At 39.2% G+C, this 19,708-nt stretch overlaps 1 protein-coding gene across 2 annotated transcripts; it reads left to right on the top strand.

Annotated features, from left to right (window-relative positions):
• The first annotated feature begins 595 nt into the window (after positions 1-595).
• kif3a (kinesin family member 3A) lies at positions 596-17,537 on the top strand. Of its 2 annotated transcripts, none has more exons than XM_072668243.1 (17): positions 596-792; positions 3,756-4,038; positions 4,883-5,027; positions 6,067-6,151; positions 6,496-6,601; positions 7,036-7,175; positions 7,277-7,474; positions 7,673-7,847; positions 9,911-10,009; positions 12,903-13,059; positions 13,478-13,658; positions 14,292-14,402; positions 14,863-14,988; positions 15,100-15,153; positions 15,573-15,641; positions 15,756-15,879; positions 16,773-17,537. In XM_072668243.1, exons 1-17 carry the CDS (start codon positions 787-789, stop codon positions 16,799-16,801), a joined length of 2,088 nt encoding a protein of 695 aa, XP_072524344.1. In that variant the 5' UTR covers positions 596-786; the 3' UTR covers positions 16,802-17,537. The 2 variants fall into 2 exon arrangements, with proteins under 2 accessions (XP_072524344.1, XP_072524343.1); XM_072668242.1 differs by having other exon boundaries at positions 15,756-15,883.
• Positions 17,538-19,708: the final 2,171 nt, after the last annotated feature.

Raw genomic sequence — 19,708 nt, 5'->3', positions numbered from 1 at the left:
CAGTGTTTTTTTTTCTCACATTTACCACTACTTTACCGTTATTAATATTACAGGTCAATATTACTAAGACATGTTTTAAAAAAACATTATAAAACGTTATCAAATGTTATATAAAATAATAAAATATTTTAGATTAGATTTGTGTTGTACGCCTTGCGACCCCTGGTCCCTATCACCACCACTGTGAAGAAATATTGTTTATCGTGAAATCTCTACAACAAACTCTTGTAAAACCAAATGAACTGAATTACTCTGATTGCATCCCAAGGGCTGAATTATCATCACATTTTAAAACCTCAGTAACATTTCCCTTTAATGCCCAAGTTTAGTACGTGTGCCTGAGCTGTTAAACCACCACCTGGCCTCCTGATAGATAGATAGATAGATAGATAGATAGATAGATCACTTTATTTATCCCACAGGGAAAGTCAGTTTTTACAGCAGCAAAATCAAACAAGAAAATATTCAGAGCATGAGCTATTTAATATCTCTGGAATATGACATAAATCAATATATATTAAAATCGTCCTTTCAAGCATAATCAAAAGCATCTGAAAGTGTAAGGATGATGTTCTCCAGTGAGGGCAGATCTCCATCCTCCAGCCTGGCTCTCCAGATCCGGGCGCTCTGCGCAGCCTCAGAGTATCCCGGTCTGACGGCACGGTTTGGGGATGGGCGTCTGAGCATGGACGGATAACAGCGGATGACCTCAGACATATTGTTTACCCGTCGGGAATCGAGACATTTTTCTTCAGCGGTGTAAAGGCAGCACACTACAGGATAAAGATGCCGGTAGGCTACAAAATCCTTCTGTTTCCATTGAGCTTCCTGAGGTTCCTCTCGCCATTCTGGTCAATGTTTGCCTGTTAGCTGGGCTAGCCTGCTATCGATATAGCCAGGGTTTCTCGGGGTGGGGGATGTTTTACACGGTTATAATGGCCTAGGGGATGTGCAGTAAGACGTCGTAAGCCTTTTCTTTTTGTGGCTTTAATTGTCAACACTTAAAGTGTGCCCTGACATCGCATCTGAGAAGGGATAAGGGCGGGTACGAGCTAGCTAGCGCTAGCTAACCCTGCTAGCCAAATACCAATGGTTGTCTGGACAACTAACTGTAGCTGTGCTAGCGGTGCAGCTAGCTAGCGAGCTAGTAGCTAACTGACTGACACTGGGTTAGCCGGTATTCTGTCGATTTGGGCTTTTCTTGTCGAAGCGTCCTACCATGTTGTGTATATAGCTAACTTCGCTAGCTATATATTCATAGGTGCAGCTGCCTGAATAACGTTATGCTGCTCCCATGTATAATCACAGGACATTTGGATAGCCTAAATCACTGCATCGGCGGGCAAAGAAGAGGTTGTCATTAAAGATTGAGCTGATAGGAATTGTTTAGTTATAATAGTAAAACAATACCAAATAATACCATTAAGCCAAGGTTTAAAAAATATATATTATTTTGAAAAACACACATAAAAACCCACAATAACAATTATGGGAGTGCGCATGCGCAGAGCGGGTAAGCCGCACATATCAACACAACTCGGCAGAACACCGGCAGGGACCTCTAACTGCATACACACACACACACACACACACACACACACACACACACCTTTGTGGACACCCCCTGACTGTAGAGACAAATTGCCAGTAGAATAGGACACTATGCCTAATGTCAGACGTGGGCTTAAGGGGTATAAAGCCCCCCAGCACTGAGCTGTGGAGCAGAGGAGCTGTGTTCTCTGGAGTGATGGTGATTCATCCAGTGCTTTTGGGATGAGTTGGCTGGGGTGAGATGGTGATCATCCAACATCCTGACCTCACTAACATAACCGTAAGCTTTTTTTTTTTGTTACTGAAGGTAATCAAATCCTCACAGCAGTGCTCCAAAATCTAGCACAAAGCCTCTACATGTGGTACAATCCCAAAGCTTTTGTCCACATAGTGTAAATGCACCTTTAATGAATCCATGCCCTGACACTGTCTGGGCAAAACCCTCAGTTTAATGTTGTTCAGCTCTGTTTCTGGAGGCAATTTGGTGAAGTCCATGCTCAAATGTACCTGTTAAACCTGATGGGTAAGGGAGGAGTTCCCCAAACTGTATCAGCCCTTTGGATTCCCTCATATATTTTCTGCTCAAAAACAGCTGTTGCAGCTCATTACGGTTCTGATATTATTTAAGGGGAAGGGGTAATATGAAAAAACGCAGCCATACCTTCTTACATTTGTGTATCTTTTATTTTAAAGGTAAAGGTGCACGTATTTGTCACTGTACAGTGTACAGCGAAATGTGTCCTCCGCATTTAACCCATCTGTGGTAGTGAACACACACACACACACACACACACACACACACACACATTTAGTCTATACCAATTTATCAGATGAAAACAAAAAAATATAGTGACATATCATGTATCTTGCAAAGTTATTAAAGTTTAATGATATTTACAGTAAAGGACCTTCGCTGACTTGGAGCGTTGTCAAATTTGCTCTAAAACCCAGAGTAAGGAGCAAGGAGGCAGTGGTGGTGTTTGACTTTGACATGCTGTGGATATGTTTAGGTTTAGAGTGAGGACTGCTGGGAGATGTAGGCTAGTCCCAGAAATAGCATAAAAACTAATCTGATAACAATCTAAAATCAGCAGAAACGCTTGATCGGATATCAGAGGGGAAATTAGAATAGGCAAAAACTGCAGTCTGCACTCTCAGTATGTGGTGTCATGTTGCTGTGTGTTTCTCCCTGTGGGGTAGTGAATAATTTGAGCATGATAACCTACTTTTAGATGCTAATTTTAGTGATGTTTACCAGTTGAAAACAGCTCATTTTCAATCTTTTTCGTTTTTGGTTAAATTATTAGATCACTATTAAGGAGGGGCATAATGGTACCCGTCCTACAACTGCTGTTTTTTCTGTCATTTTCTTTGTCAGAATCATGTATTAAAATTAATACAGCAAGATACTGTATCTTTTGTATTATGGGTCAGTGCAAGTTTCCTGTGTGTGTATTTTTATTTTTTTGTCTGCTGATGTTGATACATACACATTTATAAAAAGAAATGACAGAAAATCTACCTGAATTAACATCCCAGAGTAGAGCTGGGCAATACGACAATATTTTATCGTATTATGATAAATTGTCTTATCGTGATGCTCAGTATGCTTTTCTAAGCATATCTAGGTTATCGTCAGTGCTTAAAGAACGCTGATGAATCGCAAGTTTCATTACAAACAGTGTAATTAGACTGGTTTTAGTGGATGCAGCAGATTTTGAAAATAGTCCCTGTTCTCAATATGGGAGGATAATTTTGTATAGTAGCTTTTAAGAATCTGTTACTACTGATGTCTTTTGCCTGTGATCACATGTATCGCTATAAATATTGTTTATCGTGAAAATGTCTTTAAATATCATGATGTAGATTTTTTACCATATCGCCCAGTCCTATCCCAGCGCAATATAACATTCATTTCAGTATGGTGAATAAAACGAATAAAACATTTATAGTCCAAAACCACGTAAACATTCTTCTCTGCAGTTCAATAAATGCATCATCAAAAAAATCTAAAAAGCAGCCAAATCTAAGCATATTTGATATTTTTATTTCAGTTTTCTTCAGATACAGATGATGATTTTAAACAGATAGTTATGTGTTGATTATTGAATGTATTTCATGTGATACTAAGCGTGTAATGCTGCGAGTGATGCTGTTTTTGCTGTGGCCCATGTTAACTCGCCCTGTGCCAAATTCTCTTCCAGAGCAACAAGCTTGATAAACCTGAAAAGGCTGAGGTCAGCGATACTGTCAAGGTGGTGGTGCGATGTCGACCCCTCAACCAAAAAGAAAAAATGATGGGATACAAGCAGTCGGTCATTGTGGACGAAATGCGAGGAACCATCACGGTGAACAAACATGAGACGCCCAACGAGCCACCAAAGACCTTCACATTCGACACAGTGTTTTGTCCCGACAGCAAACAGCTAGATGTCTACAATTTAACAGCCCGGCCCATTATTGATTCTGTATTGGAAGGGTACAACGGTAAGTAAAGTCTTTGGGCTGGTGTTTTCGGTTGCAGTCCTGAGCCTCATTCCCCTGGCTGTAACATACCCGATTCAGATGAGCCGAATTGAGCCGGGTGCATTGGAGGGAAGGAAGCTGCAGTAAATTGCAGTGTGATAGGAGTAGAAGTTGAATGATGCTTATATTTGCACCGAAGCATCAGAAGAATGCTATGTGAAGCCTATTTATGTGCAAATATAGGCAGAACTAAATTTCACAGGTGGGAGTTTCATTCGGTGCACTGCTGCTGTTCGGACATGTTGTGATGTGTGTGAGCTCACTGCTGTGTGACAGCAGAGTGCATCACATAAACAGACTGAGCGTAAGTCTTCCTCAGGGAAGCTGTGCACAGATCTTCAGACCAAACAATATGATGGATTATGGGTATTACATATCTGTTTAGTGTACACTGTTTGCATTGTGGGATTGTTACAGTGCACTGAAAATTCTGCACTACATTTTCAGACACAAATTGGCAGAACCCCAATGTAGTGCACTATATAGTAAATAGGGCACAGTTTCGGACAGTTTCGCTCTTATGCATTTGTTTTTTTGGGGCATTTTTTTTCCCATTGTACCAAACCAGCAGGTCCAAACACTGATGTGAACAGAACTGTGTAACGTTACACCTCTAGTTAAGACATATTGGAGCTTAGAATTTATTTAGAGTGTCAATGCAAGATCTAGTGGGTTTGGACATTGTTACTGAGCTTAGTATTTTAAAATGTGACTCAGGCACTTGAGATTTTGCATGAAAGTTTAAGACCATGAAAAAAAATAATGCTGACATTGAAAGTAACATGTGGATTGTGTTTCCTTCCAGGAACTATATTTGCTTATGGTCAGACAGGAACAGGAAAGACCTTCACCATGGAGGGAGTAAGAGCAGTACCTGAGCTCAGAGGGATCATACCAAATTCATTTGCTCACATCTTTGGCCACATTGCTAAAGCAGAGGGAGACACGAGGTGAGCACAATGTTTAGCTTTGAAGACAACGTCCCGCCCTTGTGCCTTTTAAGCACATGCTAAGTGTGTGTTAAACAATATCTCCTCAATACTAAACCCAAGTTTACCCATAAATAGCATAAACACCAATCTGATGACAGTCTGAAGCGGTTGATCGGATATCGGGATGTGTGTGGGGCAGGGGGGAAGAATAGACTGTAACAGCACCCACTCTCGCTTTGTGATGTCATGTTTCTTCCTGTGGGGTTGTGAGTAGTTTGTGCATTATGACCTACTTTTAGATGCTTATTTTAAGCAGTGTGTTCTAATTAAAATAGCCCTCTGGGGTCTATGGGTATTCAAGAGATTTTTGCATATCTTTCTAAAATGTTCCTTTAAAGACATTTGCGTAAAACATAATATCAATATGTTTTATATTAAAATAATGAGAAAACTCTCAGGGGAGGGGACGGGAGAGAAACAGTAAAACTACCATCACTATAGCGATACCCTTAAATCCACTACAGTTCCCACAATGCCATGCTAATCCAGATTTTACTTGCTAACACCTTACAGCTTAAGGTTTCCAGGTTCAACTCGCACCTGTGAAATTTGGTTTCACTTTAAGTTTGTCAATCTTTGTCCTTTGTGTGTACCACCTGTGATGAACGTGACGTCTGTACCATGTACAGTTCTTAAGTTCGAAGTGAATACACATTCTGTTACACCCCTACTGTCAAAGGCTTTAGTATCTGTATTAGTACAGTTCAAGATGGCTTTGTGCAGTGTGCAATTAAATACATCATTTGCATGTCCTTTGAACTTAACTATGTAGTTTGAACTGAATTAGCTACCTTGCATTAGCACACATTAGTCAGCTCTGAACAGGATTCTTCCATCGCACCCAAGTATGATGAAAGTACATGAAAAATAAAGTGATTCTGATTGTCAGATAATGCTAATATGAGTGGTTTTTGCGCTGTATGTAAATAGTCACAGATATGCAAAGTTAACCTTTCACGTCTGATTTTGAGGAAATAACCTTTTTTTTCCATTACAGGTTTTTAGTAAGAGTTTCATACTTGGAAATCTACAATGAGGAAGTCAGGGACTTGTTAGGAAAGGACCAGATGCAGAGATTGGAGGTGAGAAACGGATGGATTTTGCAACATCCTTGCAGCTATAAACTTGCCTGTCGACAGTGCAAATGTTTGTTTAAAGACTTGACTTACTTTTTTGGAGCTCATCATTAGATAAAATGACTCATTCCAAGAACTGATTCAGTGATTAACTATTATGTGTAAAAATCAGGAAACGGCAGAAATAACTTGATGACTCGATAAAATGCAGACACTCAGCAGTTTCTGTACCATGCCTTTAACTTATCTACTGTTTTTTTCCTTTGCTTTTCTGAATGTATTTATGCTATTCATATGGTTGTAATTCTTCTGCTTGCATGTGTTTATATATTGTATATTCTTAAAACCAGGTGAAAGAGAGGCCAGATGTGGGAGTCTACATCAAGGACCTTTCTGGCTATGTTGTGAACAATGCAGATGACATGGATAGAATTATGACTCTCGGCCACAAGAACCGTAAGCTGATATTAATATTTGTGTGAACTGAGAATTATGCGCTTGTTTAATGCAGTCCTGCAGCCCTGGTTAAGCTGTATATCGTATTGATTTTTGTAGTTACTTTATATTTGATAAACCTGTAAAAAATAATAAATAAATAAAATAATGGCAATTGTAACATCAAACCTTATGCTGGCGCTGAGAATCAATCCTGTGGTGCCTACAGTACCTACAATAATCAATTTCCACTGTCCAAAATGTCATGAGCAAAATGTACTGCACACATCTTCACATGTAAGTAACCTGAGTCACCTGAGGAAAAGCCTGATTGACTACTGAGCTGTTACAGAATTTACACAGCAAACATTTAATTTTAGTTTACAAATTATGACCTAAAGATTTCCGGATTATCATTTACATTGTAAACTGTAAACATGGTCCTTTTTTTATAGGTTCTGTGGGTGCTACCAATATGAATGAGCACAGCTCCCGCTCTCACGCCATCTTCACCATCACCATTGAGTGCAGTGAGAAAGGCATTGATGGAAACCAGCATGTGCGCATGGGCAAATTGCACTTGGTGGACCTTGCGGTGAGGAGCTCAAGTCCCGGAGCAGAATACTCAAAACTGTGATGTTTTTGTTCTCCTTTTAGCAGTCCTATGTGAGGTAATGTATTTTTGTTGCTGCTCAGGGATCTGAGAGGCAGGGGAAGACCGGTGCCACTGGACAACGTCTAAAAGAGGCCACAAAGATCAACCTTTCCCTGTCCACCCTGGGCAATGTCATTTCTGCTTTAGTGGATGGAAAAAGCACACACGTGCCCTACAGGAACTCCAAGCTCACCCGCCTTCTGCAAGACTCTCTGGGAGGAAACTCTAAAACCATGATGGTATGGACAAGTATAGAACTCAGATTCCCAAGTGTCTGGCCTGCTGATGCTGACACATCTTGTTAATTAAACTTTCGTTTTGTAGGCATCACTACTGTTTTGATCTACTGTGAGATGGTCACAGCATTAAATGAATTCAGCAGAACTTGAAATGTCATCTGCGCCACAGCTCATGATCAACTGATGCTTCTCTTTCAGTGTGCAAACATTGGTCCAGCAGACTACAACTATGATGAGACCATTAGCACCTTGCGCTATGCTAACCGCGCAAAGAACATCAAGAATAAGGCCAGGATCAATGAGGACCCCAAAGATGCACTACTGCGCCAGTTTCAGAAGGAAATTGAAGAACTCAAGAGGAAGCTGGAAGAAGGTACATTCCGACTTGAAAAAAAAAAAAAATAGTCAAATGCATCATTTCGTTTCTAAGACGTGCTGATAAAGGTGCCAAAGAGTGCATGTATTAAGTATTTTAACTCTTTTATGTATAAATATTAAGTATGTGACTTATAGCATAGCTTAAAACAGTTTTTTTTGTAATTATTCACAAGTCTTAACCGATAGTTTTGCTGGTCTTTTTAGGATAATCTCCGTGTCCAGTCTGTGTGGTGTGCTGTTAGCTAGCTGAAGACATTGCAGCTGGTCTGCCGATTGTAGCTATTTGCCTTTTCATTCGCTAGAATGAAAGAGAACACGAGAGCCATATATGGGCAAGGTCACCACAGTGGCGCCTGCTCTGGTCGGCATAGCATTAACTTATTCATTAATTTTCTCATAAAATAGCCTTTGCATTTGGCCTCAAAAGGTTTTGTCTAGTGGGCTGGGTGTTTGTAAGTTTTGGGGGCTGTTGCATTTAAAAATAATTACAGCTCTATTTTACTTATGTGGGCTTTGCTTTTGAAAGAGTTCACAACAGTGTATTAGGTTCACAATATGTCACTTCCATGTACAGAACCCTAATTTTTCCACTATGGCAATATAAATACAGTTTTCCATTCTAGGGCCCACTTAATAACAGGGCCAATCTTGTCAGGCAAGGATTATATCAGTCTTTTGGCCATTTAAGCCATTTTAGCCCACTCTTCGACAAATCTGCTGAATATGTCAGCTGGAGTTCATGGGCACCTATTTCAGCAAAGTGTCGCAGTGTTCAATCATGCCTGTTTAACCAGGCACACACAGATTTGGACCTGTGGACAGGATTTTAGGAGACTGGTGCTTTACCTGACCGGATTGGTGCTGTCTTTTAGACAAGGGCATGCATAACCAGAAATTGGAGAACTTATACCTGATACTGGCATACTTACTTTAGATGCTTAACATCAGTTTTTATGTAACATTGATCTTTTTAGTAGATATGTTGTAGAAAAAGGAGAAAAACTTTGTTTCAGTTTTTTTTTCCTTCTCCTGCAAAGTTAACATTCTGGAGAGAAGACAGTTTTTGCAACAGTGACATTATGCTCATCACCTGCATGCACAGGCAACTAATTGTAGTTATAACCAGTTTATTGGACTGGAATCCTTAATCACAATTTATATTAGTTTAGGTTTGGCATCTAGTTTGTAAAGTTCAGAGGAGCAACAGGGCTGTCCATAAGGTCATACTTTTTAAGCAGTCCTACATCAAGCTTAGTGTTTGGTGCTTGTCTTTTGAAAAGAGTAAAACAAGCAAAACTTAAAACCAATGCATTTTGGCTCATGGGCATTTATTAGGGTTGAAGAGAATGCTGATTGTATTGTTATTTACATACACAAAGACCAGGAAGTTAATAAGACAACCAATAAAATGGATGCAGCACCCATTTTTAACATTATCTGCTCAACAACAAAAAGAGTTTTATAGTCAATCAATAGGGGAGCTACACATCTAAAATTTACAGCTGTGACCTTTTAATTAAATCTAGACAAATATTTGAAATCAGAACCTACACAGAATATAGAATACCTTCTCCCCCTGTGGTATTGCCAAATAACACACCCATTCATAGCTCCCCCTAGCGGCCAACATTGCTTAAGACTGATGAGAGAAACATCTACCCACCTGGAGAGAGCACAGCCAATTGTGCCCTCTCAGACTCTAGCCGCTGATGGCAAAGCAGTATGGCACAGGATTCAAATTCACCATAGTGGTAGCTCATTAGACCACTGAGCTGCTCTGTCAGTATGTTGAAAATGCCTAATACTGGGGAAACAATGTAGACATGGAATGACTAACCAGCTTCCTTAAAATGACAATAGAACTTCTATGATCTGTGATACGGGATACAGAGATGTTTTACCAATATAAACAACACATATACCTTTTACACAGGAAGGTATTATGTATGTATTATATATGGTGGCCAAGCTCAAACTACTTTTTATTGTTACTAGTTCTTTTAAAAATAAGTGAAAAAAGATCTTTAAATATGTTTGGTAAAACATTTCTTCCTGCAGGTGAGGAAATCTCTGGTTCTGAGGGTAGCGGCTCCGAAGAAATGGATGAAGGCGAGGATGAGGCTGGAATTGGTGGAGAGAGGCCCCGAAAACGGCGAGGTTAGAATCTCCCATCATCACCATCATCATCATCATCATCATCACAATTGTTTTTCTTCTGAGAAGCAGACAGTATCAGTAGTTTCCTAGCAGTATGCATCTGTGATTCAGTGTTGTGGTGTGATGTGGTCTATGGCAGGGAAACATGTTTCACATGTATGCTCTTACTCACACCAAACCAAGTGAAGTGGCACTTCGACTTCAGGGGGATTCCTGAAAATACTGTTTTTGCTTAATAATTTTTAATAACGTCTGAGTAAGTGGTGGATGGTGTCATTAATGTTCTTTAGCGTTCTTTCCATCACTGCTTTAGTATCATTTTTGTACCAAGTTTTCACTTGTAGTTTTTGAAGCCAATACAGCCAGAATACCTGGCAACTGTCTAGCTGTCAAACAGTATCTATTATTATAAATAACAGTATTTATTAATTTATTCCACTTCAAACAAGTGAAACATGACTTTGTTTGCTAGAGGGTCTTCAACTAAGCCCTAAAGTACTTTCTGGCATAATGCATATATGTCAGTTACAGTAAGATTGAAAGTGTTGTGCCTTTATTTTCTGTTGCTGGCCGAGATTAAAAAGATAATCTGCATCAAGCGCCCACAAGTTAATGACGTGTGTGTGTGTGTGTGTGTGTGTGTGTATGTGTGTATATGAGAGAAAGGGAGAGAGACGCTGAAACTGCTTCACGTCAATTCATAGAGTATGCCACATCCGTTAAGCCATTAACGAATTTGTTTCTGTGGGCGCCTCCATCCTGGCTCTGTTCTGTGCTTTCTCGCTCTCTCTATCCCTCATTCTCTTCTTCTGCTCTTTGCTTTTGCAGCTTCTCTTTCTCTCTGTGTTGCAGACAGTGGCAGCAGCGGTAATTCAGGCTCTGTCTGCTCTGTAGTGCAGTGCTCTGAGGGGAAAACTCAGACTAGTGAGTGGGATCAGTGTCCAATAACCAGCAATCCCACTTTCTCTCCATCTCTCACCTTACACTTACAGTCCCAGTGTCACTCCAGCTCCCCTGATCACCTACACAGACCCTTAATCCCCTCTATCCTTCTCGCCACACAGACCCTAACAGTCTCCTCAAGAGCAGATCTTTGGACGTGCAGATCACACCATTACCACACAGTCACGCCATTGGCCTTGTAAAATTGCACACCTTTTACGCACATCCACCAGAGTGCAAAGAAAACCGCAAGTAGGAAGACTCTTACCGTGCTTAGGCCGGCAATGTTCTGTTGCCTATTTGGAGCTTTACAGAGCAGATAGATTCCCATACTTCCCACATCCCAGAGTGGAACATGAACTGAAAGATGAAAGTACATAGAAGGAACATACAGTTAAAGATGAAACATTATTTTCAGCATTTTAAGCGAGATAAGTGGTAGATTTTTGTTTTGTACCAATTTAGAGTAAAAGGAAAGAAAGGAGCACCATGCAAAGGTCTGGCCACCCCAGGAGATTTGAGCTTGAGTTTATCAGAGTCTCAGACCTTCATTAGCTTGTTAGGGCTATGGCTTGTTCATTCTCATTGTTAGGAAAGGCAAGGTGATGCAGATTTCAAAGCTTTTTAATTCCTCTGACTCCTCAAACTTTGTGCCACCAATCAGCAGCCATGGGCTCCTCTAAGCAGGTGCTTAGCACACTGAAAATTGGAGTTTAAGTCTGGAAATCCAATAAAACCCTCCAAAAGAGCGGCATATGGGAATGCTAGAAAGGACAATCAAAACCCTTGTTGTAGATTTAGATTTGGCAGACTCTGTATTCTAGGTGCACTGTAAATGTCCACTATTAAATATTAAAATAACCAAGTTTTGACCAGGACTGTCCTAACATTTGCATGTGATTTAAAAAAATGCCCTAAAACTTACCCGAACTGAACTGCATAAATCATATAGCTTATTTAAATATCATAACAAAGCCTATTCACATACAAAGGATGTTCTTCACAAATTCACTTGTGCCAGCTCTGCAGCTTGTGATTGCATGCCAAGTGTTTAACGCAAAAATAAAATTATAATTTATACTTAGGGGGTCCAAGCATTTTTTTTTTTTTGCAATTAATGATCACAACTGCACATTAACTGTAACCATGTAAAACAGGTAGGCATGTACAAGCTTTCATAGAACACTGGATGAGTAAAATTCGGAACCCTCAGATATAGATAGAAATCACTTTCTGGCGTCCAGACAGGATGTCCAAATATGGCTTTAGCTGTCTAAGAGAGTAACCTCTATCTGATTAGTCCATTCTAATCAGGTTTTCCATGTCGCATGTCATATTCTCTTTGTCACTGACTCCCCTTTCTTATGTCTGCCGTTTGTCTTTCCTGCTGACTCATAATTTTCATTGGCCTATTTGTTTTTGCTTATGGGGGGTTATTTATTTTTTTCTCTGAATCAGCACTCCCCTCTTTTTTTGAGATCATTTGTAATGATGTGGTGTGTCCTTCTGTTTTTCTCTTCCTTCAATGCATTGTGACGACCATCTGAAATGCTTTTCTTCCTAAAATTCAAGATCAAAGAGGTTGGTGGGATAGTCTCTTTAGCAGCCCAACCTCCTTTCCCCCTTTTAACTGAATGCTCTGTAAATGTGATCTCTCCTAAGTCAGACTGTTGCAAAGCACTAAAGCAAGTACACATGCAGACCAATCGCCTAGTTGTAAGCCTTATCAGTAGTCCAAAAATGTTTTATTTTGATGGAACCTTCTGTTTGCCAGTTTAAGATGCTACATTCTCAATACCCCTGAGTCAGTAGTGCTAAGGTCACATTAACAGTGCAAGTTGTACATATAGCTATAATCTGATTGTAGGTTGTAGATTTCCTATACCCATAATGTCAGCTTTTGCCTTCGAATAGCCTCACTAATGAAATAATTGTGCCCCACTGGAAACAGGGAAGAAGAAGATGTCACCAGACAAGATGGTGGAAATGCAGGCAAAAATTGAAGAGGAACGCAAGGCCCTGGAAGCCAAACTAGACATGGAGGAGGAGGAGAGAAACAAAGCACGGGCAGAGCTGGAGAAAAGAGAAAAAGACCTACTGAAAGCACAGTGAGTCAGGGAAACACGAGCTACTAAAAGCTCCTCTCTCCCCAAAGCCCAAACCTATTCCAACATATTTTTAGACATTTAAAACCTGGAAATGACCCAAATCCTCTACACAATCACTGTGACTTATAGACTAGAGTGAAAGAGAGTGTGAGAGATACATATGTTAAGGTATAGTGACATCATTCTTAAAATGCAAAAAAATAAATCTACTGCATCAAATCTACTCCAGAAAATTCAGGCTGATATTCAGGCTGATACCACGTGTGAGCTCTTGCTTTGTTTTTTCATGAAAACCTACAACCCTTTTATCCTTTTAACCCTTTAAATATCAAAGAGACCCCTGAAGTCTGCTTAACACTCCTCTGTGATTTAGCTTTTCTTTAGTGGCTGTACTTTAACGATTTCTCTTTGTTTCCAGACAAGAACACCACTTATTATTAGAGAAGCTATCTGCTCTGGAGAAGAAGGTTATTGTAGGAGGTGTCGACTTGCTGGCCAAGGCTGAAGAGCAAGAGAAACTTCTGGAGGAGTCTAACAATGAACTGGAGGAACGACGGAAAAGAGCTGAGCAGCTCCGCAAAGAACTGGAGGAGAAGGAGGTAGCCATTCTTATTGCACTATGTTTAACACCAACCACTACTGCACTACTTGAGTCCTGTATGGGTTCAGGTCAGGTAAAGCATAAAGCCTCATACATTCAAATTTCGTACCTTTCAGTGAAATGCAGTGCGCTGAAAAGTAAATCAATAGCTCTCTAATGAAGGGTGAAATAAGGTTATGATGTCTAAATGATCATTGTTTGGAACCCAGACAGCTTCCATTTTGTTTTCTTCCAAAACTGATTAGCGACCTACAAATTTCAAAACAATTACAAGTAGCAATCTTTGGGGTCCAAGCACCCTACTCTATTATGGAGCAAATGATTCTGTTTGAAAATCCTTTTGTCTCAAAAAGTGATGTTGGTCAAATTTCATACACATTTATCTTTTGATTGGATAAACAACAGATTTTTAACAAATATGTCAAAATATTAGTATAAAAGCAGTAGCTCCTCAGGAATAACAACTATATTTAAGTTTAGGAGTGCACCAGAATGCATTAGGGATGCCAGACATTGCTAAAGGGAATTTCTGAACTTCATCATTTTCATTGCTCATGAGTTGAGCTTTGCTTTGAGCTTTTCCAAACAACTGAGTGTGCTGTTCTTGCATTTCTACTGTGGCTCAAAATAGCAAGAACGCTTGGACATTGAGGAGAAATACACCAGTTTGCAGGAGGAGGCCCAAGGCAAAACCAAGAAATTAAAGAAGGTCTGGACCATGCTGATGGCAGCTAAGTCAGAGGTATGTTCAAATGCTTTTCTGTCAGAGTATTTAGACTTGCACATATTTAAACAATGATATATAATATGAATGCATCCTTATTGATTATGAATAATTGCTGATTACTTGCTTGGTACATACTTATTAATTTATATCAGTCATCAATAAATCAAAACATTTATCTCAACTACTCTTATGTATTCAAATTATATGCTTTTATTACTTATGAAAATAGTAATTTGACATTTTTGACACAGTTCTAGTTGCCATATGTAATACAGTTTGTCCAATTGTGCAATGACTTGACATGTTGATAAAGTCAGTGTTATGGTCATTGTAAACATGAAATATACTGTGTTGTGTTTGAAAGTGGACGAACAAATGAATTAATGAACTAAGCAAGCAAAACAGACTTAGCCGTTCTCTTGGAGTCCTGTGGCAGCTGTGATGAGGAGGTTAAAGATCATCTCCTCTGTTCCAGATGGCAGACCTGCAACAGGAGCATCACAGGGAGATTGAGGGCCTTCTAGAGAACATCCGCCAACTCAGCCGAGAACTCCGCCTGCAGATGCTCATCATTGACAACTTCATCCCTCAGGAATACCAGGTGTGTTTCTGGTACAAACAAAGACTAAAGATTCTACATTGGATCCCTGTTTTATAGTTTATACTTCATTTCATACTGACTGGAATATCTAATAAGACGTTTGTGCTATAGGAAATGATTGAGAATTATGTACACTGGAATGAAGACATTGGTGAATGGCAGCTGGTGAGTGGATCTATCTGTCTAACTAGCTATCTGACTGTCTGTCTATTTGGGATGTACTGTTACAGTGCATTGTATATCGTGTAGCTGTATTCTGAATATTATGTTAACTTGTGGCTAGTATCGTTTTTGGGCTAATATATTAGCTTGTGGCTAGAGCATTGGATTAGGACATTATAAAGCATAGTTTTTATTTAAATAGTGTATTTTTAATGTTGTATGATATTTATGTTCTAATAAATTATATTTGCATTAAAATGCAAACATTTAACATATTAATGTGATGCTCATTTTTAACCATTCCTTATTATTCCTTATCCTTATCTTCTTTTGCTGAATCAAATTGAATTCCTAATATGATTTTTAAACAGAATGAGTAGAATATTTGTGTGTCTGAGCAAGAATTTCTTGCTTTTTTTCAGAAATGTGTGGCCTATACAGGCAACAACATGAGAAAACAAACCCCTGTGCCGGACAAGAAGGAAAAGGATGTAAGTGTCACAGGGTGGTACTATATGTTTTATTTCTCTTATATTTTCTTATAATGTGCTCATTAAAATGTGTCCCATAACCTTTACCAAGTTATTATCCTCTGTTTGATTCAGCCGTTTGAGGTGGACCTTTCTCACGTGTACCTTGCCTACACGGAGGAGAGCATGCGCCAGTCTCTGATGAAGCTGGAGAGGCCCAGGACCTCGAAGGGTGGCAAGTCCAGGCCAAAGACTAACCGTAGGTCAGCTGTCTCTTTTTAGCTACTGCATTTTTCCACTAAACAGTTCAGCCATAACTTTAAACTCACTATCCTAGTATTGTGTGGTTCCCCCTCACACACAGACAATGTGGTCCACTCACTGTCCATTCTGTTATCCCTACCTAGTTGATCCACTTTGCAGATGTAAAGTCAGAGGCAGAAGCTCATCTGTTGCTACACAGTTTGTGTTGGTCATCCTCTGGTACTCAGCATCAGTGGTCACAGGATGCTGTTGTCTGGATATTTATGTTTGGTGGACTCTTGTCACTCCAGCAGCACTGCTGTTTCTAAACCCATACCAGAGCAGCACACATTAACACACCACCACGTCAATGTCATTGTGGTGCTGAAAATGACCCACCACTCAAATAACAGCTGCTGTGTGGTGGACCTGTGTGGTCCCGACCATTGGAAAAGAGGGTGAAAGGAGGTTAACAAAGTATGCAGAGAAACAGACTGACTAAAATCTGGAATTATAGAACTATGAAGTGCTCCTATTTGGTAAGTGGAGCTGATATAATTGACAATTAATGTAGAAACAAGGAGGTGATGTTAATGGTATGGCCAATAGGTGTTCATCCCACCCCTTGACTGGAGATGGCATTGTAAGCAGGTAATCAGTGATATTCACCTGTTAGTGTTTTTTTTTTTTTTTTTTTTTTTAGTGTAATGGCTCACTGGTACATGCAACCGTAGCACTATGAATGTCTCAGAAGTCAGTGTAAAAAGATTTTTTGGGCATTTTTATGATTCAGTTTATGTTGAAATCATGTGGGAAAATGGCAAAAATGTAGATTTTGTGTCACAGCAAGAATCTTTGAAACGTGAGCTGAAGTTATGTGCTAATTTAATATTTCCTCTGTTTTTAAAGGAAGCGCTCGTCTAGGCCTGATACAGTGATCGACTCCCTTCTGCAGTGAGCTTCATCCCTGTCTCTGATTGCAGTCCAGGCTGGTCCTTTTGTGAGATTTAGGAATGAGTTGATGTTAATTATGTAAAGATGAGCGCATATTGATTAAAGGGATAAATTTGTTGAAGAAACAAGCGTACGTGATCCGGTGTACATATGCAGGAGTGATGATGTTACCTGGTTCTTTACTGTTGTTCTAAAAACACTGATTCATTTCAGCAAAAATTTCTTTCTTTGAGCAAAAGACTAAGTTCATCTTTTGTCGCAAAACTTGAGCTGTTACTTGAGCGTTGGTTTTTGCATAGCTGTCAGTGCAGTGCAGGACACCCGTAGACCTCAGGCGCAGGATATTATGAGTCAGATGCCCAAACTGATTAGCCTGAGCAAGCTGCTTTATATATGAATCACATGCTTGATGCTTGTACTATTGTCAGTTTGCAGTAACATTGTAGTCTTTTACTTTGTGTATTTACTGTGTGCAACTAACCTAATTTTGTAGGGTTGGGGGGTTGGGGGGATTAGAGAACCTGCATGCTGTTTTACCTCACCCCTCCCACTCTGGTAGTGCCATTTAACACTGGCTAACTGTATTTTGCATTTTATGAGCTACCACATGCATACCGCACTGCATTCAAACAATGTGACCTTTATTTTACATCAGAATGTTTACATTTACTGTGCTGTACACTGTATACTCCTTAATTTATTAAATTATTTACACATCGATTCATGTTTACATCTCGTCATTATGCAAATACATGTAATAAATACAATGCAATTGCAAATATATTGATATAAAAAAATGTAGTTTAATGAATAATGCACATTACATTCTACACTTTCTTTCCCCACAAATACTTTACTAATAAATAATCTGGTGATTTATGAACAAATATAATAATATAATATAATATAATACATAAATAATATAATAATATAATATAATACAATGCTTAGATCATGAATATAAAATATATTATAAAATATATAATATAATATGCAGGACTTGGAAGGCTTTGAAGAGGAATCAGTGAGCTAGTGAAGAGTGTTCCTTCAGGGCACAGTAGTGTATATCTTTCAAAAGTTGGGGAAGTGGAACTGTAGTATGAACTTCAGGTTTTGTGCAGTTTTCATTCTGCAAATAAAACAAAAATGTTACACTTGAGGACAATAAACAAAAGGTCTGGAGGTTCTCCAGTTACACTGTTCATTAATTATTTGTATATCGTTGCTGTCACATAAAATCCTTTGGTCTACAAAGTGGCAGCTTAACAGGAGAAGGGTAATTTTGGAGCATTTCTTTTGGTCCGTTCATCATGGAATTTGGACACAATGTAAAGTGCCAGATTCAAATTACAGCAAAAAAATAAATAAAAATGAACACAACCACAATGGTATTTGTAAGTGTGTCAGAGGTTTTTCTCCAACAGCAACCATATACTGCTCAAATCAAGTAAACATATTAAGTAAAACCCATTACTTAGTTCAGTTTTTACAAAATGTAACTTTATTCTACATGTGGATGCAGTAGGTAATTCCGTTACTCACACTGTAGGATGATAACAACCTAGGCAACCTCCACTCCTCATCCTTTAGGCCAAGGTTGTGCACTTTAATTTCCTCTAGTACCTTCCCTGCTTTGCAGAGGTTCTTGTGCTAAAAAGAATTGACAGAGTATTATTGCTGAGTAATGGAAGTGGCTGTTTTTATACTCTTAATGGTTCAAGTTCTTTACACCAAGGTTCTTTAGACCTTTAAAAGGTTCTTTACATCTGCTGTAAACATGTGTTTTCTCTACAGTAAAGTGTTTTCTATACACTATATTTTGTATTAGAGAAATTGTTTAGACAGCACAATACTCACTTACTTATTCATTGTTTCTTTTCAAATCAGTTTATCCTGTCTTTGTTGAAGTGACTGTCAAGAAAGGCCTTCTGCTAGATTTTGAAGCATTGCTCCATGATCACCACCCCAACACCCTACCTCATCCCAAAAGTTATGGATGAAGCGCCATCATTCCACAGCTCAATGCTGGGCTGACTTTATACCCCTCTACCCCACACCTGACCATCTACTCCAGAGAGTCCCGTTCTGTTGGTAATTCGTCTCTACAGAAAATCCACAGCAGCTCAAAGTAGCTGAATGCATTTATTAGAAGAGGTGTCCACAAACATTTGGACATATAATGTCTTTAAGGTTCATTCCAGTTTTAAAAAGTTCACACCCATCTACAATATCCATTGCAAATACACCTCTTTGACCAACATGGTTCAATATGGAGTGTAGAGTTATGTGATTAAGTCAGTTTATATCTTGATGTAACTTACAGTGCAGGTCTTTGGTGTCACTGCTTCTGCCACCCAGTCGTTTTTAACCTGGGGAATATTATGCACAGTTAAGGCTTGGCTGTATCACACTGAAAAAAGTACCAAACTGTACCTTCTAGTCACTGGGTGGTGCTCTGAAGACACACCCTTGAGTGCATGTAATTAGGGAACATAGTTGTAACACAATGCATTGCCTTGGTTGAGTTGAATTGCATCCCTACGCCCAGCCCTAACACCAGGACTGAATGAATGCCTTGTACTATTTAACCTATTTAAGGTTCATAATTGGACCTTATGATCAGTACTGCAAAGTTGAAGGTGCATTTACAGTGGTTTTTACCTTGGGTGACCAACAAATGACTGTACAATTATATCAATTTATTCCAAACGTTTACAGATTTTTATAGTAAGGTATATAGAAGTTACGTACGTTTTATAGTAGTTTAGCACGGCTTACAATTGTACTTATGTCTTATGATTTGTTTGCCATTCAGGTAAAGTTTAGTGTATGTTGAGTATTGTGTATCTAGGAATCCATACTGACTGGTCATTTATCAGCATCTTAGCTTG

Source organism: Salminus brasiliensis, chromosome 2, assembly GCF_030463535.1.
Source record: "Salminus brasiliensis chromosome 2, fSalBra1.hap2, whole genome shotgun sequence".
Lineage (NCBI taxonomy): Eukaryota > Metazoa > Chordata > Actinopteri > Characiformes > Bryconidae > Salminus > Salminus brasiliensis.
This window is presented reverse-complemented; position numbering and strand designations above follow the sequence as displayed.